The 27,783-nt window shown below is 55.4% G+C and overlaps 1 protein-coding gene across 2 annotated transcripts; it reads left to right on the top strand.

Moving 5' to 3' along the window:
• The first annotated feature begins 436 nt into the window (after positions 1-436).
• Positions 437-27,262, top strand: LOC119778312 (metaxin-1-like). 2 transcript variants are annotated; one of them, XM_038277483.1, is made up of 8 exons: positions 437-584; positions 8,034-8,103; positions 8,185-8,264; positions 21,686-21,778; positions 21,858-22,040; positions 25,213-25,289; positions 25,459-25,616; positions 26,876-27,262. In XM_038277483.1, the coding sequence occupies exons 1-8, from the start codon at positions 504-506 to the stop codon at positions 27,106-27,108; spliced, it is 975 nt and encodes a 324-aa protein (XP_038133411.1). In that variant the 5' UTR covers positions 437-503; the 3' UTR covers positions 27,109-27,262. The 2 variants fall into 2 exon arrangements, with proteins under 2 accessions (XP_038133411.1, XP_038133410.1); XM_038277482.1 differs by having other exon boundaries at positions 26,873-27,262.
• Positions 27,263-27,783: the final 521 nt, after the last annotated feature.

The raw sequence follows: 27,783 nt of genomic DNA, 5'->3' as shown, positions 1-27,783 counted from the left end.
ACTACACTAAAAAAACAGTCTGCAAAATGAAATTTATCAGCCCAGACACTCATTCCTCTGTTTGTTGGCCAAGTTTTATATCCACAAATGTAAAGTTATTGTGACTAAACCCTCCTGTATTTCTTTTTTAAAGGAAGCAACTACTTATTTTTCTACATTGTCCTCCTCCAATAATAAAAATGCTGCTAAAACTATAACTTTATGCTCTAAATTTAAAGTATTTATGTAATCCCTTTATATGCTTCTATTTACTATTGCTATTTTTACTTTTATTTAATAACTTTTTATTTTATTTTTTTCTTTCGCTCAAACCCCTGGTGATTGTTCACTGAAAATTGTACTTCTTTCTGTATTATAAAACTTTTTCTAATAAAGTTTATTTAAAATAAAAACGTTCTCTTTTAGAGGACTTTTGTAGAAGCAGAAGAAGAAGAAGAAGAAGAAGAAGAAGAAGAAGAGGTTTTTTTCTTTTCCGGTGTCGAAGGTCAGCTTCCGGTGAAGACATGGCGGCCCCCGATGAGTTGTTTTGCTGGGAAGGAGACTGGGGTTTACCGTCCGTCAGCACCGAGTGCCTGGTGGTTCTGGTGAGTTCGGACCCGGTAGACGGTGTCGGTTCGGCGGGTTTTATCGCCCACAGGCTGTCGGTAAAAGTTCGTCCATCAGGCCGCAGAATCCCGCCAGTTAAACCAGTTCAGGCGATGCTGTCCGCTGGGTTTGAATTGGAGCTATAGAAATAAACTAAATAGAATTGAATTCATTGAAAGTTATTTTTATCCTGTTGGTTTGTGGAGCTCATCAAAGTAGCATAAATGATAGAAGGAAACTTAAAATATTAAAATTAAGGAAGATAAAAGCAGAATTTTAAATAATTAGAAATATTTCTCCTTTAAATTTGTTTTTTTTTTCCTTATTTAAGATGTAAATGAGCTGGAAGATCACAGGATGAAATATCTGTCTGTGGAACCAGGAGTCACTGATGACTCTGCATTTTAGGGCAAATAGAAAAGTAAAATATAAGATTGTTTATATTTTATTTAATGACGGTTTATTAGAAACTCTGCTGTAAAGCAAACTGGATCCAGAGATTTTCTCTCCTTTTCCTGCTGGATTCTGAACCCTGCAGCTCCTCCTCAGATTTATTTCCTCTGAGATCAGATTTAAATCAACTTTAATCCTCCAAGAAGAACCAAAATGTTTTAAATCTCTGCAGTTAAGGCTGTTTTTAAAAGTCCCGTTTTTTTTATTCTCATTTTAATACCTTTTAGGGCTGAAAAAATGTATCAGATTAATCGATTATTGAAAAACTCGTCAACATTCAGTGATCGATAAATCAGTATGGAGATTGTAAAACATGCATTTATCTGACAGAGCGACCCGCTTAGAGCAGCAATCTTATCAAAATTATAAAAAATATATGTATACATTTTGCATTTAAAGCTACAGTGTGTAATTTTCAGCGACATCTAGCGGTCAGACTGCAGACTGCAGCAACATGAACGTCTCCCCCCCACCCCTTCTCCCCCCCAACAGTACGGCGAGCGTTACGGGACAAAATGTCTTCCACGACGTCCGCATCACCTACCTTCTCAAGTGATGAGGTTTGTTTACATAGATAATTTTACAGATAGTATTTCATTAGTCTGTGTAGGGTATAGATTTCATGTAGACTTTAGATAATAAATATACCCGTTATTTTTTCTACATTGTTGTGACGTTTTGGTGAGCTGCTTTGCATGGTGATATAAACAGATGAAGTAATTGTAGTCATTAGTTTAACAGCGAGATTGTGTTCGCTGGAAGAATATATATCCCCCGTTTACAGAGTCCAAGTCTTGTTTGTTGCACGGGGTTTACAAGGCGAGGAAGAGGGCAGAGGGCGAGGGCAGAGAGGGCGGGGTGGGCGTGCAGCGGTGCCAGCGGGGTGAGAGCAGAGGAGGAAAGGCTTGAAGATCTCCAAAGGAGCTGGAGAGAAGTAACCGAGGTATATATCCAGAAAATTATTTTACAGAAAATTACTGAATCATTACCTGTGAAACGTCAGGGACGTTGCTGAATAAGTATACTGGAGAGTAACAGCATCATCACGCAGCATGTTATTGTTTTAGACAGGTCTGAGCATCCTGTACTCCAAAAACTGCAGTGATATTAGACAATTGTGTGTGTAGGATTAATTACCTGTCCAAGAGAAAACTGGCAACTTGAGCGTCACTTTGAAAACCGTTTTCCTCCATCAGTGACTTCCATCGTGTAAATTCCGTGCCAATGTTGATCCGTGTTTTTTGCCGTTTCTTCTCACGCTTGCGTTTATTCTCGTCGTGTTTCCGCTTCTTAGATGACGGGGGTTCGGTGTCCGCCGCTTTTCGTTGTGATACAGAGTCGGCATGATCCTCCATTCGTCTGAACAGTTTGCAAAGTCACTCACGCCTGCCGCCTTGTTCACCTTTCTTGTTACTGAGGCGCAGTATACCTGCTTCTTCTTCTTCTTTGGTTTCAGGCAGACTAAACGCTTCTCAGGCATAATACTGCCATCTATTGTTCAGTACCGTCTCAGTTCATCTCTCTCAACTTGCCGTAGTTATTTTCGAGCGTAATGGGCGATCTCACAATCGCTAGTTTGTTGCCTCTGCGCTTGCCGTAGCGCAAAGATGTCAGCCTCCATGGCTGCGAGACCCGCTCCTATGTAATTATAAATAACGAATTCTAAGGCAGCGCAAATATTATGGTTAAAAGGCTGAGCTCATAGGTGATGATAAATAACATAGTTATGTATAATATATTAAATTTCTGACTTTATATCCCTGTAATTATTACACACTGTAGCTTTAAGATAAAAATCTTTTTCATCTGTAAATATAGACTTGGAGCACTTTATTAATCCCATCAGGGGCAATTCATTGAGCCGTAAAGGAGACAAAAAATAAACATGTAATAACCTTAGAAATAACATTTTCTTTTACAGATATTTTTATTTGTAATATTCAAATTAAAACTCTAACAATGACACTTTGATGTACAGCATTATTCAGCTTTAACCTCCATCCCAGCCTGTATGATGAGATAACCGCTGATTCAGGCAGATGATGGTTCTATATATGCAAGATCTACAAAGCTGTGCAGCCAGTGATTAAATGACACGTCATTAGGTGGTCTCCATCTTTGTTCCTTGATTACGATGAGGCCTGGCTGCCATATTTTCCATGTTCCTTCATGAAAAGAAAGGTGAGTCTCATCATTTCATAGAGGTGCAAAAGGCTCCCAGTAAAATAAAAAAAATCAATCCACTGGACTTTGTTTCCAAGTTGGAAGACGTTTCTCTCCCATCCAGGAAGCTTGAGATAGAGCCCAGGTCTATTTTAGTCAGACTACGCAGCAATTCAGCAGCAATTCCATGACAGGAAAAGAGACGAGGTCAGAAAGTAAAACACGTCCACTTTGGGTGAAAATAAAAAATAAAACCTGTTAATCTCAACCATTCACTCAGTTAAATAAACGGAGATCGGTGGATTTCACTCAGTCGGCACATTTATTAATATCTTTTCAAAGAGAGAACAGTTCATCAATCGGCCCTTATTGCTCGGTAATCAGTCCTGTTCTGATCTGAGCAGCGTTAGTTTCTCCTTAATAACTATAATGGAAAATAGTCAGAGTCAAAATAAATTACACTTTGGTTAAACGATAAAATGTTATGAATAAACCTGAGAGAGAGTCTGCTTTGCTATGGGAGGAAGCTATATCTGGTCTAGAAACACTCATGCAGTGGAATGGTGCGGCCTTACAGGTGAAACAGGCTGAGTGGAAACTTTTATAGAGAGTAAATAGGATAAATTAATATATAAAATAAGAGAAACAAAATTTTCCGACCACATAATCTCACAGAGAAAGAGTCGGCCTGGAGTCATGTTTATAGTGAGCAGGACAGACTGGGCAAAAACAATGAAACATTAAAATAGAAACTTTCTCCATGATGGGAGTTCAGATAGAAACGGATAAAGTAGAGATCCTCCAGAATAAGGAAGAGCAGACAGAGCAGGTCAGCGCAGCGGATCTCTCTCACCTCTTTATGGAACAAAGAAAGAAAAACTTCCCAGATCTCCCTGAGAATCACCTCTCTGTCGCCATGGAAACCGTCCCACACAGTTTATTGCTGCGTTTTTCTGTTCTTTAGACGTAGATCTCATTATGTTTTAATAGATGAACATTCTATCTGTTCTGGTTCTAGATGCTGCACTGACTCGTTAAGTAGAGTTTGGCTATATAGAATGACACAGTATTTATATAACTTTTCATAATCTGTTCCAGTGAAATCTGGGAAATGGTTTTAATGTGAGTTTAGAGACAGAAGTGATAGAAATCTGCATAGATCCGCTCACCCTGCCTAATCGAAGCTTCTCTATATGCAGGCAGTGAAAGTTGTAGTCAGCTGGTGGGTTCAGGGTTTAAAGGTTTTAGGAAGCTGCTAGAATCATAGCAGCAGTTCTGCAGATATCCAGGAGGGGGCAGCAGACGCTGCTGGAAGCTGTTTCTAAACTCTTAGTCTGTGATTATTAACAGTTCCAGCTGTTGATCCAGGTGTTAGTTGGATCATCTGGATCCTGGAGGAAGCTCCTCTGCAGGTTGGATGAACTTCAAGGTGGAGCAGGTGTTACCATGCAGGTGAAACTTCCTCCTGGAGAAGAGAAGACGCCGCCTGATTGGTCCATCTGGGCTGCATCAGACTGAAGGACCAGCCCTGTGATGATGATGATGATGACCACCAGAGGGCTTTGCTCCTGCAGGCTGACATTCCATGGCTGATGGCGCTCCTGTCAGGCTGCGGCGGCCTACAGACTGCAGCGTGGGCGTCGGCTCTCTGATTTAACCTGATTGGAACATGTTGGTGTTGGCCTGGCATCAGTCAGCCCTGCAGCGGTGCATGCTGGGTAACCATAGCGGTTGGAAAACAGTAGCACAGAGTCCCAGCTGGCTCCCGCTGAGCTGGCCTGTTTAGACGGGTTCTGGAGCGGCGCCGGGGGCGGGGCTTAGGCCTGCTGACAGGTGATGGGTGCTTGTGGCGAGGTGTGAGGATAGTGTGCAGGATGGACGCCCTGACCGCACTTTAATCAACCGTTTAGGAGAAGCTGTGATGATCTGCAGCCCCAGGAACAAACGTCTCCTCCTCCTCCTCCTCCTCCTCCTGAGACTCCACCGCTGCTCCTTTATGAGGAAATTCCTCCTCATTTTCCTGCTTGTAAAACCTGAGCGGGGCTCCGAACCCTCAGCCAATCGTTTTTATGTTTTTCCCTCCAGAAGATCTGAGTCATGCGTTACTGTAAGCGTCTGAATCGTAGGAGCAGCTTTCCAACGATAACCAGACCTTCTCCTCCTCTGATCCTCTGAGAGCAGCAGAAGCTGAAGTCACGTCCTGTCAGCCTCAAATTACCGCCTTCATGCCAGCAGCTTTAATCGCCTGCAGACGGCGCAGCAGAGGGAACCTTTTCCAGATGTTCCAGCAGTTTAACACAAAGCTTCAAACCCCTGACGAAGGCGATGAGGTCGTCTGTTTAGATCTCAGACCTTCGACCGTTTAAAAATAAACTGACTTCAGATCAGTCTGCTGCTGCTGGAGCTCCTCTGTTGGACCGACTCAACCTTTCCTCAGAAACATCACCGTCACTCGCTTTCATTCAGCTTTCAGACCAAACATTCACCAGTTCACTCATTAATGTCACTTTTTTTTTTATCCCATATTTCCTGGCGGGAATATTTTATTTTTTCTCCCAACCTCTGAGCCTCATTGATTGATCAGTTTTTATTTTCTCTTTTTTTAAATTAACTTTTTACCAAACAACAAATATTCCCAACTTCTTGATCCGTTAAAATATCCCGTTAACTCTTCAGAGAATAATAACTGATGGAAGCTGTCGGGTTATTTTTCTAAAGGTCTCATTAAGCAAAGCTGTTTCCACCTTCTGTCTTTCTCTCTTCGGTTCTTTTCCTGAGCAGAAATCACTGAGAACAAACTCCTTAAATAAAACTTCATAATGTTTATGTATTAAATTAGATTATAATCTTCCTCAGATCAGAGAAGTTGCTTATAGTGACAGAAGGCAGCTACTCACCAACCAACTGGCTCCCAGTCACAGTTAAAGAAGCATTTTAGAATACTCCAGTTTGCCACATCGTCTCATCCAGTTTCTGTCACGCTTATCCCAGTTAGCGTTGTGAGGGTCGCTGGTGCCTCTCCAGCTGCCTACGGCGGGTGAGGAAGTCGGAGTACCCAGAGCGAACCCACGCATGCTCAGGGAGAAAATACAAAAACAATGCAGGAAAATGTCTGGCTGGGAATCGAACCCAGAACCTTCTTGTTGCTAGGCAGCCGTGCACTAGGCCACTGAGCAGATATGATTAATGTCCAATAAAGAAGAATCTGTTTATGAAAATAGTTTTAGTGGCACTTGATCTGATTTAAGTTTCTTTATTTCTTAATGTTCTTAATGGAATTACTACATCATCACGTCGTCGCGTCATCGTATCGTTACTTCGTACATCACGCATGTTAGCAGATGAGGCCTCCATGGCTTCAGCCTCATCAAAATGTTCCACTATGTTCTCAGATACAGGAAACGCTCCCATTTAATCCCGTTCCCATTTAATCCCGTTCCCATGTAGAGATTGATGTTTTATCGTAACAGACGAACTTTCCTGAAACATCAGTTCTGATACGCAACAGGAAGCTAATATTAGCATTTAACAAACATCAATAATATTAATAATCCTAACAGTCTGAGACTCAAATGTTGAAGAAACGCTGTAAAAAGCCAAAAATGTCCTAAATTTTCTGAATTCAAAAATAAAGAAAAATAAAGATAAATTTTAGTGTAACGGCAATATATACTACTAAAAATGAAAACGTAAAAAACATAATATAACTTCAATCAAATCAAACTGTCCACTTAGGAAGCAGCAGTGATTGACAGCCAGGTTCACATGCTGCTCTGCAAATGGAAAGTTAGCTAGCAGTGGTTCACCATCATCTGCTCAGTATCTCTGAGCAGATGTTGACCAAAACATCAGCTTTCTGGCTGATGTTTTGGTCACTTTTCAGTGTTGGTGAAGCTTTCACACTCGTGGAGTCGGACTCTCCAATGAACACCAGTGGCTGAGGTAGTGTAGCTCCTCCAGGATGGAGCATCAATGCCAGCTGTGGCCAGAAGGTTTGCTGTGTCTCTCAGCGTAGTGTCCAGAGGCAGGAGGCGCTACCAGGAGACATGGAGGAGGCCGTTGGAGGGCAGCAACCCAGCAGCAGGACGGCTAGCTCACCGTTTGTGCAAGGATGAACAAGAGAAGCACTGCCAGAGCCCCGCAGAACCACCCCAGCAGGCCAACGGGCATGTGTCTGCACACATGGTTAGAAGGCGACTCCATGAGGATGGTATGAGGGCCTGACGTCCACAGATGGGGGTTATGGGGTTGCAGGATGCTTGGCATTTAGCAGAGAACACCACTGACTCACTGAGCTCTTCACACATGGAAGCAGGTTCACACTGAGCACCGTGACCGACGTGACAGAGTCACATGGAGACTCAGGGGAGAGGGATCTGCTGCCTGCAACATCCTGCAGCTGGACCAGTTTGGCAGTGGGTCGGTGATGGTGGGGGGCGGGCGCAGACGGCCCTCCATCTGCTCGCCATCTACCGCTCCGGTTAGCCCTGGGCTCCTCCTGAGTTTTGTCTGATTCTGTTTTCAGCACATTTAAATTTCCACAGAACGAAGTGTTTAATGAGATTATTTCATTCCTTCAGATCCAATATGTGTTTTCTCAGTGTTCCTTTGTGTAAAATGATGGTGAGAATGCAATACCAGCATTCAAATGTAGATTTACTGGTTTTACTGGGAGTCTGTGGATCCGAGGGGAACCAGGGGGGTTAAAGGTTTTTCCAAACACTAGAAGGAAAAACATGAAAATGAAACAGATGATTCCCTCAAAGCAAAGCTGGACAAGAACTAAGGGGCCCCTGAGAGCCAGAGGCTAAACTCCTCCTCCTCCTCCTCAGGCCTACGCTCAGTTCGCTGGAGCTCCGCTGAAGCTTCGGAAGATCTGCAACCCCTGGAGGAGTCCCAGTGGTGAGACCTTTTAACGGCGCTGCGCTCCTCACAAAAACATCCAAAATCTTCAACCTCTGTTGCCTTTTATGGTTTCCTCAGGTTCACTTCCTGCTCTGAGGACCAATCAGAAAGAAACTCTGTCCAGACCCTCTGACATCATCATCCACCTCAGGAAACAGGTGAGTCCCCCCTCCCTTTTTCTAAATAATGCCAGCAGGACGATGCTGAGTAGCTAGCAGCGTGTGCGGCTCTGGTTAGCTAGCTCCGCCTCCATCTACGGTCCATCGACAAAACCTGCAGATAGGATTCCAGAGGAGGCTGGGTTATTTATACTCTATGTGAGACGAAGGATTTTAAATCCTAGTCTGGATCTAACTGGTTCTGCAGCTGGAAGACATTACCCAGCATGCCCTGGGAGGCCGGAAGCTGAAAGGTTCTATTCCCATCAGCTTCTGTAGCTTCATGTAGGAATGTTCTGGTTTCTCTGCTGGTTCTGATGAAACCTTGAAGTGGTTCCAGCGGGAGGAGCCCGGTCTAGAAAGGAAGCGGCCCTGATCCTGTATGGAGTCACATTTGTTCCACTATTCCACAACGAGCAAAATGGAAATCAGAAAAAAAAAAAATGTCTCAAAATTAAACTTTGAAGAATGTTTTAATCAGAAAAAAGGTTTACTGCTTCTTTACTCATTTTTCAAATAAAATTTTATTTATTTAACAGACTTTAGATTTTCCAACTTTCTCTTTTTTCCAACAGAGTTTTATTCATTTCTTTCTATTCAAATTGTGTTTCCAGGTTTTATTCTCCTCCTCTGGGGGCGGGGCTTTCCTCTTGACTTCTATTGGTCAGTGTGACCGTGAAGAGTGAAGTGAAAAAAAATGTGATCCGTGAAACACAATTTCAAAAGAATGCATTTCATAAAACTCTTAAAACTATAAAATCTGTAAAAAAAAAAAAAAAAATTTTTAAATATTTAAATCTAACAAATTTTCTAACTTTGCAACAATAGTGGTGCAAATCTTACTCCATAGCCCTGGAGCTGGTTCTCCAGAGGTCCCTGTAAACTCCGGCCAGGTTCCTTTGGCGGGGCGGTTCTGGGTCCTGGTCTGGGAGGTTCTGGGTCCTGGTCTGGGCGGTTCTGGGTCCTGGTCTGGGCAGTTCTGGGTCCTGGTCTGGGAGGTTCGGGGGTCCTGGTTGGGCTTTCTGGGTCCGGGGTCTGGGGGTTTTTTGGGTCCGGGTTTGGGGGTTCCTGGGCCCGGGTTCGGGGCCGGGTTTCTGGGCCGGTTTTTGGGCCGTTTTGGGTCCTGTTTGGGGTTCCTTGGTCTGGGGGGGTTTTGGGTCCTGTTCGGGGGCCCGGGTTGGGCATTTCTGGGTCCGGTCTGGGGGGTTCTGGGTCCTGGTTGGGCCCGTTTTCCTGGGTCCTGTTGGGCCGGGTTGGGGGGTTTTCTGGGTCCTGGTTGGGCGTTTCGGGGGTCCTGGGGCCCTGCGGGTTTTTTGGGCCCTTGGTCTGGGGGGGTTCTGGGTCCGGGTCTGGGGGTTCGGGGTCCTGGTCTTTTGGGGGGTTTTTGGGCTTTTTCGGGGGCCCTTTGGTCTGGGGGTTCGGGGCCCTGGTTGGAGGTTCGGGGCCCCTGGTCGGGGGGGGTTCTGGGCCGGGCCCGGGGGGCCGGGGTTTTTCTGGGCCTTTTTTGGGTCCTGGTCTGGCGGTTCGGTCCGGGTCTGGGCCCGTTTTCTGGGTCCGGGTTCTGGGGGGTTTTCGGGGGTCCTGGTCTTCCCCCCCGGGCACCGGGCCGTTCTGGGTCCGGGCGGGGCCCTTTTTCTGGGCCCTTCCGGGGCCCTGGGGGGGTTTTTCGGGGTTCCTGTTCTTTGGCCTGGCGGGGGTTCTGGGTCCTGGTCTGGGGGGGTTTTTGGGGTCCTTTTCGGGGCCGGGTCCGGGGGGGGGTTTTCGGGTCCGGGGTCTGGGCCGGTCTGGGGGGTTTTCCCTGGGGGCCCCTTGGCCCGGGGTTTTTTCTGGGTCCGGGTTTGGGGCGGTTTTCGGGGGTCCTGGTCTGGGGGGTTTTGGGGTCCTGGTCGGGGGGTTTTCTGGGTCCTGGTTGGGGGTTCGGGGTCCGGTTGGGCGGGTGGGGGGGTTCCCCTGGGTCCGGTCGGGGGTTCTGGTCCGGGCCCTTGGGGTTCTGGGTCCGGTTTCTGGGCGGTTTTTTTGGGCCCCTGGTTGGGGGTTTCTGGGTCCGGGCTGGGGGTTTTGGGGGTCCTGGCTGGGGGGGGTTTCGGGGGCCTTTTCTGGGCCGGTTTCTGGGGCCGGGTTCTGGGTCCGGTTTTTGGGCCGGTCGGGGGTTCAAGAATCCGGCCCCCGGGCGGTTCTGGGTCCTTTTTTCGGGGCCCCGGGTTTGGGCCGGTTTGGCCGGGGTTCGGGGTCCTGGTTTGGGCCCCTGGTCTGGGCAATTCTGGGCCCTGGTCTGGCGGTTCGGGGTTTTTCCCCTGGTCTGGGGGGTTTTTGGGCCCCGGGTCTGGGCCGGGTTGGGCGGTTCTTTTTTTTTTTCCCCCTGGCCCTGGGCGGTTCGGGGGTTTTTCCCGGGTTTGGGGCCCGGTTTTGGGGTCCTGGTTGGGGGTTTCTGGGCCTTTGGGGGGGCCCCCGGGTTGGGCTTTTTGGGGTCCGGGTTCTGGAGGGGGTTCGGGTTCCGGGCTGGGGGGGGGGTTCTGGGCCGGTTTCGGGGTCCTGGTCTGGGGGGTTTTTGGGGTCCTGGTCTGGGGGTTCGGGGGTTCCTGTCTGGGGGTTTCTGGGCCCGGGTTTTCCGGGGTCCTGGTTGGGCGGTTTCTGGCCCCCTTTTCCCTGGGGGCCCTTTTTTTGGGGGCCTTTTTTTGGGTCCTGGCCCTGGGGGGGTTCGGGTCCTGGTCTGGGGGGTTTTTCTGGGTACTGTTCTGGGCCCTGGTCTGGGGGGGTTTTCCCTGGGGTCCTGGTCTGGGCGATTCGGGGCCCCGGGTCGGGGCCGGTTTCTGGGGTACGGGTTTCCGGGGCCCTTGGCCGGTTTGGGCGGTTCGGGGGTCCTGGTCTGGGGGTTTTTCTGGGTCCGGGGCCCTGGGGGCGGTTTCGGGGTCCTTTTTCTGGGCCCCTGGTTTTGGGGGGGTTCTGGGCCCGGGTCGGGGTTTTGGGCCCGGGGTTGGGGGGGTCGGGGCCGGTTTCTGGGTCTGGTTGGGCGGTTCGGGGGCCCTGGTCTGGGGGTTCGGGTCCTGGTCTGGGATTTTCGGGGTCCTGGTCTGGGGGGTTTTTTTTGGGGCCCGGGTCTGGGGGTTCTGGGTCCGGGTTCGGGGGGTTTCCCTGGTCTGGGGGTTCGGGGTCCGGGTTTTCGGGGGGGCCCCCCCCTTCCCTTTCCCCGGTCTGGGGGGTTCGGGGTCCGGTCTGGGGGGTTCGGGGCCGGTTCGGGGGCCCCGGGGCCCTGGGCGGTTCTGGGCCCCTTTTCTGGGCCCCTGGTCGGGGCGGTTCGGGCCCTTTGTTTAGGGCCGGTTTCGGGGGTTTGACCTGGTCGGGGGGCTGGTTTTCGGGGTCCTGGTCTGGGCGGTTCTGGGCCCTGGTCTGGGGGGTTTGGGCCCGGCTGGGCCCGGGTCTGGGCTTCTGGGTCCGGCCCTGGGCGGCCCCGGGGGTTTCCGGGGCCCCTGGGCGGGTTTGGCCCCCGGGTTCTGGGCCGGGTCCGGGCGGTTCGGGGTTTTTGGTCTGGGGGGTTTCCCCTGGGCCCTGGTTTTGGGGGTTCGGGGCCCTTTTTTGGGGGGTTCCGGGGCCGGGGCCCGGTTCGGGGCCCTGGGGGGGGGGGGGGGTTTTTCCCGGGCGTTCGGGGCCCCTGGTCTGGGGGGGTTCGGGGTCCGGGTTTGGTTTTTCGGGTTCCTTTCTGGGGGGGTTTTTCTGGGCCTGGCCCTGGGGGGTTTGGGGGTCCGGGGCTTGGGCGGGTTTCCTGGCGGGGGTTTTTTGGGTCCGGGTTCGGGGCCCCGGTCGGGTTTTCCCGGGGCCGGGTTTCTGGGCGGTTTTTGGGGTCCGGGTCTGGGGGGGTTTTCTGGGGTCCTGGTCTGGGGGGTTTTGGGCCCGGGTTTTGGGGGCGGGCCCTTGGGCCCGTTCGGGGTTTCCAGGTCGGGGCGGGGGGGGGTTTTGGGTCCGGGTTGGGGGGTTTCGGGGCCCCTTTTTTTCGGGGCCCGGTTCTGGGTCCTACCCTGGCGGTTTCGGGGGTCCTGGCCCTGGGGGGTTCTGGGGCCCCTGGTCGGGGCCCGGCCCTGGGGTTTTCCTGGCCCTGGGGCCGGTTTTGGGCCCTGGTCTCGGTTTGGGTTCTGGGCCCTGGCCCGGGGGGGTTTCTGGGCCGGTCTGGGGTTCGGGGGTCCTGGCTCGGGGTTCCGGTTTGGGGGGCCGTTTCCGGGTTTGGGTCAGGGCCCCCTGGGGGGGTTCGGTTGGGTCCGGTTCTGGGCGGGTTTCGGGGGTCCGGGTCTGGGGGTTCTGGGCCCTGCCCTGGGGGGTTTTTTGGGCCCGGGGATGGGGGGTTTTTGGGCCCCGGGGTTCGGGGTTTTTCGGGGCCCTGGCCCTGGGGGGGTTTTGGGCCCTTTTGGTTCTGGGTTCCCTGGCTGGGCGGTTTCCCTGGGCCCTTTTTTGGGGTTTCGGGGTTCCGGGTTCTGGGGGTTCGGGGTCCTTTTCCGGGGGTTCCGGGGTTCCCCGGGGCTTCTGGGTCCTGGTCTGGGTTTTTTGGGGTCCTGGTCTGGGCGGTTCTGGGCCCCTTTTTCTGGGCCCTGGTCGGGGGCGGGGGTTGGGGTTTTTGGGTCCTGGGTCGGGGGGGTTTCTGGGCCGTTCTGGGTCCGGGTTCTGGGCGGTTCTGGGTCCTTTTTCTGGGGGGTTTCGGGGGGGTTTCCCCCTGGTCTGGGGGCGGTTTCTGGGGTTTTTTCCTGGTCGGGCGGTTCTGGGCCCCCTGGTCTGGGCGGGTCTGGGCTTTTCTGGGTCCTGGTCTGGGGGGTTTCCCTGGGCCCCGGGTTTCTGGGGGGGTTTTCGGCCGTTTCTGGGTCTGGTGGGGCCCTGGCCTTTTCTGGGGTCCCTGGTCTGGGGGTTCGGGGTCCTGGTCTGGGGGGGTTTTGGCCGTTCGGGCCCCTGGTCTGGGGGGGTTTTTCGGGGCCCTGGTCGGGCAAATTCTGGTCCGGGGCGGGGCCGTTCGGGGCCCCTGGCCCTGGGGGTTTTCTGGGTCCTGGTTTGGGCGTTTCTGGCCCAGGTTCTGGGGCCGGTTCTGGGGTTCCCCGGGCCCTGGGGGGGTTTCGGGGGTTCCTGGGGGGGGGGTTTCTGGCCGGTTTTGGGGGGGGGTTTGGTCCGGGTTCGGGGGGGTTCCTGGTTGGGGGGGGTTCTGGGTTCCTGGTCTGGGCGGGTCTGGGCTTCGGGGGCCCTGGTTGGGGGGGTTTGGGCCCGGGTTTCTGGGGGGGTTTCTGGGCCCTGGTCTGGGGGGTTTGGTTTTTTGGGCCCGGGTGGCGGGCGGGCGGTTTGGGTCCCTGGTTGGGCGGTTTTTGGGTCCGGTTTTCCTGGGCGGGTTCTGGGGTCCGGGTCTGGGGGGTTTCTGGGCCCTTTGGTTTCTGGGGGGTTTCTGGGCCCTTTTGGCCCCTTTGGGGGGTTTTTCTGGGCCCGGGTCGGGGCCCCTTTGGGCCGGGTTCTGGGTCCTTTTGGGGTCCTGGCCCTGGGCGGTTCGGCCCTGGTCCCGGCGGTTCGGGGTCCTTTTCTGGGCCTTTCGGGGCCCCGGTTTCGGGGCGGTTTTGGGGTCCGGTCTGGGTTTTTCCCGGGGTCCTTTTTTGGGCGGTTTTTTGGCCTTCTGGGGGGCCCGGGGGTCCTTTTCTGGGGCCGGGGTTTTTGGGGGGTTTGGCCCGGCCCCTGGGGGGTTTTCTGGGGTCCGGGTCGGGGCCCGGGTTTTGGGGTTCCGGGGTCTGGGGGTTTTTCTGGGTCCGGGCCCTGGGCTTCTGGCCCTGTTTCTGGGTCCGGTCGGGGAAATTTTCTGGGTCCTGGTCTGGGGGGTTCTGGGCCCTGGTCTGGGCCGGTTTGGGGGTTTTCGGGGTCCGGGTTTCGGGGGTTCTGGGTCCTGGTTGGGGGTTTCTGGGGCCCCTTTTTTGGGGGGTTCCGGGGTTCCTGGGGCGGTTTTGGGTCCCTGGTTGGGCGGTTTGGGTCCTGGTCTGGGGGGTTCTGGGCCGTTCTGTCCGGTCGGGTTTTTTTCCCTTGGGTCCTGGTTTTTGGGGGGTTTCTGGGTCCTGGTCTGGGCGGGGGGTTCGGGGGGCCCTGGTCGGGGGGTTCCTGGCCCCTGGGCGGGTTTTCGGGCCTGGTCGGGGTTTCGGGGGCCCCGGGTTCGGGGGGTTCCTGGCCCTGCGGCGGTTTCGGGTCCGGGTTCTGGTCCTGGCCCGGGGGCGGTTTGGTTCGGGGCCCGGGTTTGGGGTGGTTTTTGGGTTCCTGGTCGGGGGGGGTTTCGGGCCGGCCGGGGGGTTCTGGGTCCGGTTTTCGGGGCTTTTTCTGGGCCCTGGGGTATTGGGGTTTTCTGGGCCCTTTTTTTGGGGCCCGTTCGGGGTTTCCTGGCCCCTGGGGGGGTTTCCCTGGGCCCCGGGTTTTGGGGGGGTTTCGGGGCCCTTTTTTTCGGGGTCCGGGGACTGGGGGTTCTGGGCCCCTTGGTTCTGGGGCCCTTTGGTCGGGGCGGTTCTGGGCCCGGGTCTGGGGCGGGTTTGGGTCGGGGGCCCCGGGGGTTCTGGGTCCTGGTTGGGGGGTTTGGGCTTTTCCCTGGGCCCCGGGTTTGGGGGGGTTTTTGGGGCCCTTTGGTCTGGGGTTTCTGGGTCCCTGGTTGGGGGGGTTCTTTGGGTCCGGGTCTGGGGGGGGTTTTTTTCTGGGCCCCCTGGTCTGGGCTTTTCCGGGGCGGCCTGGGGTCGGGGGTTTTTTTCCCTGGGTCCTGGTCTGGGGGGTTCTGGGCCCCTGGTCCCCGGGGGGTTGGGGGGCCCGGGTTCGGGGGTTCCGGGTTTGGGGCGGGGTTCGGGCCCCTGGCCCTGGGGGGTTTCCTGGGTCCGGGGTTGGGGGGGGTTTTCGGGGTCCTGTTCTGGGTCCTGGTCGGGGCTTTTTGGGGGCCTGGTCTGGGCGGGTCTGGGCTTTCGGGTCCTGGTCGGGGCGGTTCTGGCCTTCGGGGGGTTGGGGGTTTCTGGGGGTTTTGGGTCCTGGCTGGGGGTTTTCTGGGTCCTGGTCTGGGGGGGTTTTCTGGTCCTGGTTTTGGCGGGCTGGGGGTTCCCTGGGTCCGGTCGGGGGGTTTTCGGGGTCCGGTTTCTGGGCGGGGTTTGGGCGGTTCTGGCCTGGCCCCGGGGTTTTTTCTGGGTCCTGGTCTGGGAGGTTCGGGGCCCCTGGGTCTGGGCGGTTCTGGGCCCCGGGTCGGGCCGGTTTTTTGGGTCCGGGTTCTGGGCCTTTTGGGTCCGGGTCGGGGCTTTCCTTGGTCTGGGCGGTTCTGGGCCCTTTTTCTGGGTCCGGGCCCTGGGGGGTTCTGGGGTCCGGGGCCCCTTTTTGGGCCGGGTCTGGGGGGTTTTTCCGGGGTCCGGGGCTGGGCGGTTCGGGGTCCTTTTCCCGGGCCGGGTTTGGGGGGGGTTTTTCTGGGTCCTGGTCTGGGGGGTTTTCTGGGCCCCTGGCTGGGGGTTCTGGGTCCTGGTCTGGGGGGGTTTCTGGGCCGGGTTCGGGGGGTTCCCTTTGGGCGGTTCGGGGGTTCCTGGTCTGGGGGTTCTGGGTTTTGGTCTGGGGGTTCGGGGTCCGGGTTCGGGGCCCCCCGGGCTGGGGGGGTTTTTGGGTCCTGGTCTGGGGGTTTCTGGGCCCTGGCTGGGGGGTTTCTGGGTCCTTTTCTGGGTCCGGGTCGGGGGGTTCGGGGTTCCGGGTTCTTTTTGGGGTTTGGGGGCGGTTCTGGGTCCTGGTCTCCCCGGGTCCCCCCTGGGGGTTTTCCGGGCCGGTTCGGCCCGGGTCTGGGGGGTTCGGGGTTCTGGCCCTGGGGGTTCTGGGTCCGGGTTGGGGGGTTTTCTGGGTCCTGGTTGGGGGGTCTGGGGGGGGTTTTCTGGGCCCCTGGCCCTGGGGGTTCGGGGTTTTTTCCGGGGCCCGGGGCGGGGGGTTCCCGGGGCCTTTTCTGGGTCCTGGTCGGGGGCGGTTCTGGCCCTGGCGGGGGCTGGGTCCTGGCTGGGCGGTTTCGGGGGCCGGTTGGGGGCCCCGGCCCGGGGGCGGTTTCGGGGTTCCTGGTCGGGGTTCTGGGGCCCGGGGGTCCTGGGCTTTTTTGGGTTTTTTGGGTTTTTTTTTTTTTGGTTTGGGGCCCCCCCCCTGGGCGCGGCCTGGGTCCTGGCCCGGGGGGTTCTGGGTCTTTTTTGGGGGGTTGGGGGGTTTGGGGGTTTCCTTTGGTCGGGGGGGGTCGGGGTTTCTGGTCCTGGGGCCCTTTTCTGGGCCCTTGTTTGGGGGGGTTTCTGGGTCCTGGTCTGGGGGGGTTTTCCGGGCCCCTGGTTGGGGGGTTTTCTGGGCCCTGGTTGGGCCGGTTGGGGCCCCGGTTTTGGGGTTCCTGGTCTGGGCGTTTTCGGGGCCCCGGGTTTCTGGGGGGTTTTTTCTGGGCCCCTGGCGGGCCCGGTTCGGGGTCCTTTTCGGGGTCCGGGCGGGGCGGTTCGGGGTCCTGGTCTGGGCTTTTTTGGGTCCTGGCCCTGGGCGGTTTGGGGTCCTGGGGCCCTGGTGGGGGTTCGGGGTCCGGGTCTGGGGGTCGGGGTTTTGGGGTTCCTGGTTGGGGGGTTTTCCGTCCGGGTCGGGGCCCGGTTTTGGGTCCTGTTCTGGGCCCCCTGGTTCTGGGGGGGGTTCTGGGTCCTGGTCTGGGCGGCCCTGGGGGGTTCTGGGCCCTGGTTTTTTGGGTCCTGGCCCTGGGGGGTTTCTGGGCCGTTCGGGTCCGGGTTGGGGGGGTTTCGGGGTCCGGGCCTGGGGGTTCTGGGTCCTGGCCCTGGGGGGGTTTGGGGGTCCTGGTCTGGGCGGTTCTGGCCCCTGGTTCGGGGGTTCCTGGCCCCTTCGGGCCCTTTCTGGGTCCTTTTTCCTGGGGGTTCGGGGTCCTGGCCTGGGGGGTTCTGGGCCCCCTGGTCGGGGTTTCCCTGGTTTTGGGCTTTTTCTGGGTCCGGGTTGGGGCGGTTTTTTGGGCCCCTTGGTCTGGGGGGTTCGGGGGTCCTTTTGGGGCCCCTGTCTGGGGTTCTGGGTCCTGGTCGGGCCCGGTTGGTTCTGGGGCCCTTTGGTCGGGGGAGGTTCTGGGCCCGGGTTTCCTGGGCGGTTCTGGGTCCTGGTTTGGGAGGTTCTGGGCCCTTTTTTTCGGGGGGTTTTCCGGGGCCCCTGGTTTTGGGCTTTTTTTTCCCTTCTGGGGGTTCTTTCCGGTTTTTTTTGGGTTTTTTTTTTTTTGGGCCCTTCGGGGGTCCCGGGTCGGGGGTTCGGTTTAGGGGGTTTTTCTGGGGGGCTGGGCGGACGGGCCTGGGGGCCCCGGGGGGGGGTTTGGGGGGGGCGGGGGGGGGGGGGCGGGGCGGGGGGGGGGGGGGCCCCCGGGGGGGGGGGTTGGGGGGGGTTTTTTCTCCCCGTTTTTTGGGTTTTTCCTGGTTCCTTCGGCGGGGCCTGTTCGGCGGTTTTCTTTCTGGGTCCTGGTCTGGGCGGTTTCTGGCGGTTCTGGGCCTTTGGTTGGGGGGTTTCCTGGGCGGTTTGGGGTTTCCGGGCCCTTGGGGGGTTTTGGGGGTCCTGGCCCTGGGGGGGTTTCTGGGCCTTTTTTCGGGGTCCTGGTCTGGGCTTTCTGGGTCCTGGCTGGGGGTTCTGGGCCCCTGGTTGGGGCCGGGTCTTAAATTCGGGGCCCTGGTCTGGGGGGTTTTTGGGTCCGGGTCGGGGTCATTCGGGGCCCGGTTTCTGGGTTCCCGGGCCCGGGGGGTCTGGGCGGTTCCTGGGCCTTCGGGGCCCCTTTCCCTGGGCCGTTCTGGGCCCCCTTGGTCGGGCGGTTCGGGGTCCCTTTTTAGGGCGGTTTTTGGGTCCTTTTTGGGGGGGGGGGTTTTCCCCGGGGTTTTTGGGTGGTCGGGGCTTTTCTGGGTCCGGGTTGGCCGGTCTGGGGGGTTTCTGGGTCCTGGTCGGGGCGGTTCGGGGCCCCGGGGTGGGGGCGGTTTTGGGCCCTTTTTTGGGGGGTTCCCTTGGGTTTCCCTGGTTGGGCTTTTTCTGGGCCCCGGGTTGGGGGGTTCTGGCCCGGGGGCGGTTCTGGGTCCGGGTCTGGGGCTTTTCTGGGCCCAGGTCTGGGGGTTTTCTGGGGTCCTGGTTGGGGGTTTTCCGGGGTCCTGGCTGGGGGGTTTTTCTGGGTCCGGGTTTTTGGGCCGCGGGTTCGGATCCTGGCCCTGGGGGGGGTTCTGGCCGTTCTGGGTCCGGGTTTGGGCTTTTTTGGGTCCGGGTTTTGGGCCGGGGTTCGGGGCCCCTGCCCTGGGCGGTTCGGGGCCCGGGTTCTGGGCGGTTTGGGCCCTGGGTCCCTGGGGGGGGTTCTGGCCTCGGGGGTCTGGGCCTTCGGGGGGGTTCGGGTTTCCGGGTTTCTGGGCGGTTTCTGGCCCGGGTTCTGGGCCGGTTGGGGTTTCGGGGCCCCTGCTTGGGGGTTTCCTGGGGGGGGGGGTTTTCCGGGGCCCGGGCCGGGTCCTGGTCTGGGGGGGTTTTCTGGGTGGGGGTTTCTGGGTCCTGGTCGGGCGGTTTCCTTTCGGGGGTCCTGGCCCCTTGGGGGGTTTTCTGGGTCCTGGTGGGGGGTTCGGGTCCTGGTCTGGGGGGTTTTCTGGGTCCTGTTCGGGGCCCCCTGGTCTGGGGGGTTTCTGGGTCCTGGTCTGGGGGTTCTGGGCCCTGGTTCGGGGCTGGTTTGGGTTTGTTCGGGGGGTTCCGGGGCCCTTTTGGGGGTTCTGGGCCCGGGTTTCGGGGTCCGGGTGCCCTGGGCGGTTCTGGGTCCTGTTTTTTGGGTCCTGGCTGGGGGGTTCGGGGTCCCCGTCTGGGGGTTCTGGGTCCTGGTCTGGGCGGTTCGGGGTTTCCTGGTCCGGGGCCGGGCCCGGTTTCCCGGGTCCGGTCGGGGGGTTTCTGGGCCCCGGGGTTGGGCTTTTCTGGGTCCTGGTTGGGGGGTTTTCTGGGTCCTGGCCCCGGGGCGGGTTTGGGGCCCGGGTTCGGGGCCCCCGGGCCCCTGGGGGGGTTCTGGGCCCTGGGGGCCTTCGGGGGCCGGGTTTCGGGGCCCCGGTCGGGCGGTTCCGGTTCTGGGTCCTGGTCTGGGCGTTTCTGGGCCCTTTTGGGGGCCCTGGGGGGGTTCTGGGTCCTTTTTGGGTTTCTGGGGGGGGTTTCGGGGCCCGGTCTGGGCGGTTCGGGGGTTCCTGGCTGGGGTTCGGGGGTTCCGGTCTGGGTCCGGGTCTGGGGGGGTTTTTGGGTCCGGGTTCCTTTGGGTCCTGGTCTGGGGGGTTTCTGGGTCCGGGTTTCGGGGCCGGTTTTGGGGGTCTGGTTCTGGGGGGTTTCGGGCCCCTTGGTCTGGCGGTTCGGGGTTTTTCATGGTCGGGCGGTTTTCCTGGGTTTCCTGGTCTGGGGGCGGGATTTCGGGGGTCCTGGTCTGGGGTTTCGGGTTGCGGCGGTTTTGGGCCCGGGGGTCTGGGGGTTTCTGGGTCCTGGTCGGGGCGGTTCTGGGTCCGGGTTTCGGGGCGGTTCGGGGGTCCGGGTTTTTGGGGTTCTGGCCCTGGGGGGGGGTTCGGGGGTTCACCTGGTTGGGGGGTTTCTGGGTTTCGGGGAAGGTTTCCGGGGCCCTGGGGCCGGTTCGGGGTTCCGGGCGGGGGGGGGGGCGGGGTTCTGGGTCCTGGGTTTCCTGGGGGGTTTTCGGGGCCCTTTTTTCTGGGCCCTGGTTGGGCGGTTCGGGGTCCTGGGGGGGTTCTGGGCGGTTCGGGACCCTGGTTGGGGGGTTTTGGGGTTTCCTGTTTTTGGGTTTTTGGCCCTGGGGGTTCTGGGTCCGGGTTTTGGGGGGTTTCTGGGTCCTGGTCTGGGGGGGTTTCTGGGTCCGGGTTCTGGGCCCGGGGGTCGGGGGGGGTTCGGTTTGGGTCTGGGGGGTTTTCTGGGTCCGGGTCTGGGGGGGTTTTCGGGGTTTTTCCCTGGCCCGGGGCCCCGGGGGGGGTTTCCCTGGGCCCTTTGGTCCTGGGCGGTTCTGGGTCCTTTTCTGGGTCCTGGTCGGGGCGGGTTTTTCTGGGGGCAGTTTTTTGGGTCCTGGCCCCTTGGGGGGGTTTTTTGGGTTTCCTGTTTGGGGGTTTTGGGGTCCTATTGGGGCGGTTCGGGGTCCTGGTCTGGGCGGTTCGGGCCCGGGTCTGGGCGGGCCCTGGCGGTTCTGGGTCCTGGTCTGGGGGGTTCTGGGTCCGGGTTGGGGGGGGTTTTGGGTCTGGTTTTTTGCGCCCTGGCCCTTGGGCGGTTCTGGGTTTTGGCTCGGGGGCCCCTGGTCTGGGGGGTTCGGGTCCTTTTCTGGGCCCGGGTTTCTGGGCGGTTTCTGGGTCCGGGTTTGGGGCGGCCCTGGGTCCTAGTCTGGCGGTTCGGGGTCCTGGTCTGGGGGGTTTCGGGGTCCTGGTCTGGGGGGGTTGGGGGGTTTTCTGGGTCCTGGTCTGGGGGGGGTCTGGGTCCTGGTCTGGGGGGTTTTCCCTGGGTTATTTCCGGGGGGTTTTTCGGGGCCCGGTCGGGGGGTTTTTCGGGGGGCCCCCCCCCCCGGGTTTCTGGGCGGTTCTGGGTCCGGGTCGGGGTCCTGGTCGGGGGCGGTTTCGGTCCGGTCGGGGGGGTTTGGGCCCGGGTTCGGGGCGGTTCGGGGTCCGGTCTGGGGGGGGTTCGGGTCCTTTTCGGGGGTCCGGGCCCGGGGCCGTTCTGGGTCCCCGGCCTTCTGGTCCGGGGTCTGGGGGGGTTTTTCTGGTCCGGGTCTGGGGGGTTTTCCCTGGGCCCGGGTTTTTTTTGGGGCCCTGGGGGGGTTTCGGGTCCTGGTCGGGCGGTTCTGGGTCCGGGTTCTGGGCCCGGGTTCTGGGGGGTTTCTGGGTCCTGGGGGCCCGGCGGGGGGTTTCTGGGCCCTGGGTTCGGGGGTTCTGGGTCCTGGGGGCCCGGGGGGCGGTTTGGGGTTTCCTGGTTCTGGGCCCCTGGTCGGGGCGTTTTTTGGGCCCTGGTCGGGGGGTTCGGTTTTCTGGGCCCCGGGTTTGGGGCGGTTCTGGGTCCTGGTCTGGGCGGTTCTGGGTCCTGGTCTGGGCGGTTCTGGGTCCTGGTCTGGGTCCTGGTCTGGGCGGTTCTGGGTCCTGGTCTGGGCGGTTCTGGGTCCTGGTCTGGGTCCTGGTCTGGGCGGTTCTGGGTCCTGGTCTGGGCGGTTCTGGGTCCTGGTCTGGGCGGTTCTGGGTCCTGGTCTGGGCGGTTCTGGGTCCTGGTCTGGGCGGTTCTGGGTCCTGGTCTGGGCGGTTCTGGGTCCTGTTCTGGGTCCTGGTCTGGGCGGTTCTGGGTCCTGGTCTGGGCGGTTCTGGGTCCTGGTCTGGGCGGTTCTGGGTCCTGGTCTGGGCGGTTCTGGGTCCTGGTCTGGGCATAAACTCTCCCCCGGTTTGTTTCCTCAGAAATACAATGCAGACTACGACCTGTCGGCCAAGGAGGGAGCCGACAGCCTGGCCTTCATCTCCCTGCTGGAGGAGAAGCTCATGCCGGCTCTGGTAAGATGGTTCCCGCCCGTCCTGCTCCCGCCCGCTTTCCTGAACCCGCCCTTCAACCTCTGGGTTGGACTTCCTGCAGATCTACACCTTCTGGATCGAGCCGAAGAACTACGTAGAGGTGACCCGCCGCTGGTACGCCGAGCACATGATGTTCCCCCTGAACTTCTTCCTGCCGGGCCGCATGCAGAACCGGCAGCTGGAGAAGCTGCGTCTGCTGAGAGGAGACCAGAACCTGGAGGCTGGAGAGGAGCTGGAGAAGGAGGTGAGAGGAACAGCTCCTGGGTTCTGCAGAGGAACAGAACTCGGGTCTGCAGGTCCCACAGCAGCCAGGGAGCGGTCTGAGCTTTGACTAGGCCACTGCAGCTCCTCCATTCTGCCATAGTGGTTCTGTTGATGACCCAGTTTGGTCCAAGCTGCAGCTGCTGGACAGATGGACTCAGTTCCAGAACATCTGGAGGAGATCATGGTCCACTGATGACCTGTTTTGTCCAAGCTGCACATGGTTCCGTCCATCATGGTCCAACATCTCTGCTCTCATCTGTCCAGAACCGAGATCTTCGTTACGCTGCATTATTGGCTGAACGTTCCCTATGGGGCCAAAATGGTAGCTTTAATATTTGCAAATTTGCAAATGTGTGTGGAGAGTTGTGTGTCTGTATCTCGATTTGTGTGTGTGCAGTGGGATTTGAACATGTGTGTGGAGATTTGTGTGTCTGTACAACAATCTGCAAATGTGTAAAACTACTTGTGTGTAATCCGTTTTGCAAATGTGTAAAAAATCCACAAATCTGTACTCAGATCTGCAAATGTGTACTGAGATTTGCAAATGTGTAGATCAATCTGTAAGCACACACAGAGACACTTGTGTCTGAAGTATTTTCGCTTCAAGACCCAGAAATACAGACAAATCATTGGTTACAAGTCAAGCGGTTTTTCGGTTGGCTCTCTTTACACACGTGATTTTTGCTACTCTTCTGCCGCGTGAGATGCACAAATGCGTAGAAGGATTTGTATGTGTATTTTCGCGATTTGTAACCCCTTGCGCAGGCTCGCAGGCTCACATGCTGCCCTGACCGCAGGCTCGCAGGCTCACAGGCTCACAGACAGCCTCTCTCTGCTGCGGCAGTTCAGCACAACTTGCTTCACATACAGCCACATACCACCAGTTGGCGGTATTGTACAGTACGTGACGTTACTGGGGTCCTAGGGGTTGTACCTGCTAAGTTGAGAGCAATGGAATCCCGTCAGCTTTCTGTAAGTATATTTCTTTATTTTTTTCTATAGTTTGCATTAGTAAAACTGTTTCTTCTTCTTCTGCTTTATGGCGGTTGGCAAGCAACTCTATGATGTGCATTACCACCATCTACTTCAGTGGAGTGTGGATCGGGATGCTATGTATTTTCCCACTGAAAAATAAAAATAAATATTAACAATATTTACATAAATAAACTTATATCCTTTCTATCAATTTCGTTTTTTCAAGATTGTTTATCAAATTACAAAAATAATCATTAGTAGATTTTTTTCCCCCCAAAATATCTTGTATATTTAACTGTAATTTATTTTCTTGTAACCCTTCTCTCCATAGAATATTTATAACAAAACAACAAAACATGCTCCACCGTCTCCCCTTGATAACAAAAACCACAACCTCCTGTTCCCATTCTAAATAAGTTTCCATTTAACCCCGTGTTTCCGAAACTTAATCTAGATATAACCTCTTTTTTATTCCTTTCCGTTCTCCTCATTTCACCAATTTTCCTTTGAATACTATAAAGCCAACTTCCAGTTCTATGCTCTTCCCACAGCTTCTGCCATCTTTCCGTAACCTTTTGTTTAATAATAGATTCAATTTTTTCCTTACTGAATGGTATCAATATATCATCCTTGTCACGTCAACTCCCGCAGCGGAGGAAAAAAAAAGGTAGAGGCTGTCTGTGAGCCTGCGAGCCTGCGGTCAGGGCAGCATGTGAGCCTGCGAGCCTGCGCAAGGGGTTACAAATCGCGAAAATACACATACAAATCCTTCTACGCATTTGTGCATCTCACGCGGCAGAAGAGTAGCAAAAATCACGTGTGTAAAGAGAGCCAACCGAAAAACCACTTGACTTGTAACCAATGATTTGTGGATTTTTTACACATTTGCAAATCTCAGTACACATTTGCAGATCTGAGTACAGATTTGTGGATTTTTTACACATTTGCAAAACGGATTACACACAAGTAGTTTTACACATTTGCAGATTGTTGTACAGACACACAAATCTCCACACACATGTTCAAATCCCACTGCACACACACAAATCGAGATACAGACACACAACTCTCCACACACATTTGCAAATATTAAAGCTACCATTTTGGCCCCATAGTTCCCACATGATGTAAAACATTGTGGTTGCCCGGACAACGGTGATAACATCACGCAGCATCGATGTGGCGAGTCGGGAGCATCTGTAGCATTAGCGTTAGCGCGTCTAATGACCGATGAAGTTTACCTGATCGATAACAAAACAAAAATAAATCTATTTCTGGTGAACAAAGTGACTGTTAGAGTAGCGCTGTGGCTAGCTGTGCTCACTAGCTAACAGGCTAGCCTCTTTTAGCTCAGTCGGTTAGCCACATTAAGCTACTCTAATTTTAACCTTGTGTCAACAACAACCGTACGTTTTCTACAAGTAGAATAATTGTTGTTTTCTTTTTCTAAAATCTATGAAAGTCATTTTTTAGGATTTTCCATTTTTCCTCCTCTGACCTCAGATCTTAATAAAAATAATAAAAATAAGCTTTTAGTGTCTCCTTGTTAAATAGCAGAGCTCAGTCTCTTTCCTTCCAGACGGACGATGATTGTTTTCTACTTTAGATCGCTGATAAAATGTAAAATAATAGTAAATAAAGGGAATAATATGTTGAGACTCCAGAAGAGATTCAATCATTAGAAAACGGATGAATCCAGTTTGTCTGAGTGGCGTCGCCATATGATGATGTCATAAAAAGGGACGAGCAGATCTGGTAGCTCCAGCGGGCTTCTTCTGACGCTCCTAACAGAACCAGGAGCTGAACTCAGGTTCTTCTGGTCCAGAACCTCCTAATGGAAGATGAGGAGCTTTATGGCCCCTGATGACCTGAGCTACAGAACCTCTCCGGGTCTCTGCGGTTCCTCTCAGGGTTCTGTTGTTTTTGTGTGGAAGAACTCGGTTCTCCTGTTGCCATGGTGACGGGGTTTCTGTGTCTGGCTTGGGTTTTAGTGGTCGGAACTGTTTTTCGGGTCAGAGGTCAGTTCTGAAGCAGAACAGCTCAGAGATCCAATGGAAGCTGCAGGACGGTCGGTTGTCCCACCAGAACCTAATGACCCAATGACCTCAGATCCGCCCCCTATCAGTGCTTCAAGGCCGGTTCTGGTTAGCTGACCCGTTTTGATCTGTGTCTTCCAGCTGTACCGGGATGCTGCAGAGTGCATGAACCTCCTGTCTCAGCGACTTGGATCCCAGAAGTTCTTCTTTGGAGACTCGTAAGTTCTGACCCGGTTAGTCTCTCCTGTTCTAAAGCTGTGATCCGGGCCTCTGAGGACCCAGACCGGGTCTGTGTTCCTGAACTTTCTGTCTCTGGTGGAAGGTGTCTGGTAGCTGCAGGTTGTGCCAGCGGGTCAGAGGATGTTACAGTGACGCTTTTCCCCGCAGGCCTTCGTCTCTCGACGCCTTCGTCTTCGGCCACCTGGCGCCGGTCCTGAAATGGAAACTTCCCAACGGGAAGCTGCAGCAGCACCTGAAGAACCTGGACAACCTGACGGACTTCTGCACCAACATCCTGTTGCTCTACTTCCCCAGAGACGGCCCGGGTGAGGCGGCGGCTGTGGGTCTGGACCTGGAACCAGTCCCTGGCTGGTTCTGGTTCTGGTTCTGTTTGAGAAGAAAACATGGAAATAAGTTTAGTTTGTTGAGAGGTTTTTTCCTTTGGTCTGAAAACATTTCAAACAATCATCAAACATTTGATTATAAATGGAGAAAATATAAATAATCTGTTCTTAGCCGCCAGTAAAAGTTTTCAAACCCTTTAAACTTTTCCTCCTTTTGTCTCTTAGAGCCACGAACTTAAAGTCCAACAGGCTGGCTTATAAATAATAATAAATAAATAAAAAACAGAAAACTGTGTGAAAGTATTCAACCCCCTGAGGGAATAGTTTGTGGAGCCTTGTTCTGCTGCAGGTCTCCTGGTGAAACATCTGCTGGTAAACAGCATTTCTGTGCATCAGGTGGAGTTCTGGGCTTTGACTAGGCCGCTCTGACCGATCGATGTTTTGTTGTAGACCGTAGTTCTGCCTTCGCTGCTGGCGAACAGGACGTCCTGCGGCTCGCCTCCTTCGGGGGTTTAGGTGGGCGGTCCTCTCCTAGCAGGGTCACTGTCTCCTTTCCACATGTTGGACTGAACAGCCTAAAGCTGCGTTCACACCAACGGCCTTATGAGCGTTAAAAACGATTAAACAGAAATGTGGACGCTGGTCGTGTTCCTTTAACGTCCTTAAGGAACCTTTTGCTGCCCGACTATTAATCCAAAAAAAAACCTACAGAATAATCAACCTGCAAAATCGTCTTTAGTCGCAGCCCTAATCCAGATCATGATCCTGATGCAGGATTTTGTGAGATCAGAATATTTAGCGGAACAAGCAGTTCCCCACTAAACCAGAGGGGGGCAGCAGAGACCATTCAGCATCGGACTCAAAAAGTCTGCAGGTTTTTACTGAAGCAGGAAAAAGGAAACGTTCTCGGTTTGTCAGCAGGATGGATTAAAAACTGATGAAGGGATTTTATGGAAATGTTCAGTTCAGTCTGAGGAACGATTCATTTAAACTTTTAATGATCCAGGTCAGGTGTGAGTTTACGCTACAGGTGGAGATCACAGTACGGGGAGAAACCTGCCGATCGGCGCAGCTCTGAGCGCTTTACTACTTTTATATGTTTTAGAATGAGCTGATAGAAAACCAGAGAAACGAAGGTTTCAGAACAAACACTGCGAGTTCCTAAAACACGTTTCTATTTAAGGTTCTGAACTTCCATGGGAGGAGCTGGAATCACCGCCGTCTGTTTGTTTCCTCAGCAGAAAACTGCGATCAGAAAGCGGCGCCGCAGCCGGACGGCGGAGACTTCGACAACGTCCCCAACAAGCGGCGGAAGCAGTTCCTGTCGGCTCTATTCGCGTTCGGCGCCATGCTGAGCTACGCGCTGCTGACCGGCATGGTGTCCATCCAGCACGCCAACCAGGAGGCGCTGGAGGAGCCGCCCGATCTGGAGCACATTGGATCCCATGACCACGAAGAAGAAGGCGACGGCTGAAACTGAAGGACGATACGGGACCTAGAAATGTTCCAAATAGAGTTTCTAGATCTATGGCACCAACCAGACACCTCGTGGGGGGGAGGGAGAGGGGGGATAATTTATCAGAGCTTCTGAGGAGACAGGAAGTGGGAAATAAAAGTCATGGATCTCACTGCTGCTTCTTTGTTGTTCTTGCATATTTCACACTTTATCCTTGACAGGATGCTGTTCTTCTGGGCCCTTCCGTAATAACATCCAGGGGAGGTTTGATGATGGGGGGGGGGCCAAAATAATACATTGTTTTGAGAGCAGGCTGCGCAGGAATGTTCGGTTCAGTTACCCCATATACCCTACCCTTGAATAACCGTGCCGAGACCGGTTCGAGCTCAGTAACTGAGATAACTTATGGTGTGTAAATGGAAAGCAAACTGAACCGGACCGAGCTAGACACAACCGGACCGAGCTAACTGCAGACCAGTTCCAGAGGTGGGCTCGGCTCGGTTCTCTGATAACAAGAGCGCATGAGCAGAACCATCATCTCCGTCTGGCTGCACATCCCGATTCATACTCCATTCCAGTAGGTGGCGGTAATGCCCCTCCGGAAGCTGCTTGCCAACCAACACAAAACAGAAGAAGAAGAAAAACTATAAACGACAATCCAAATCTTCTCCACGCAACATTTTAAATAATAAC

The sequence above is a fragment of the Cyprinodon tularosa genome, unplaced genomic scaffold (genome assembly GCF_016077235.1).
Source record: "Cyprinodon tularosa strain WSP-4 unplaced genomic scaffold, ASM1607723v1 ctg1313, whole genome shotgun sequence".
Lineage (NCBI taxonomy): Eukaryota > Metazoa > Chordata > Actinopteri > Cyprinodontiformes > Cyprinodontidae > Cyprinodon > Cyprinodon tularosa.
The sequence above is the reverse complement of the archived record's forward strand: the minus strand, read 5'-3'. Positions and strand labels throughout refer to the sequence as shown.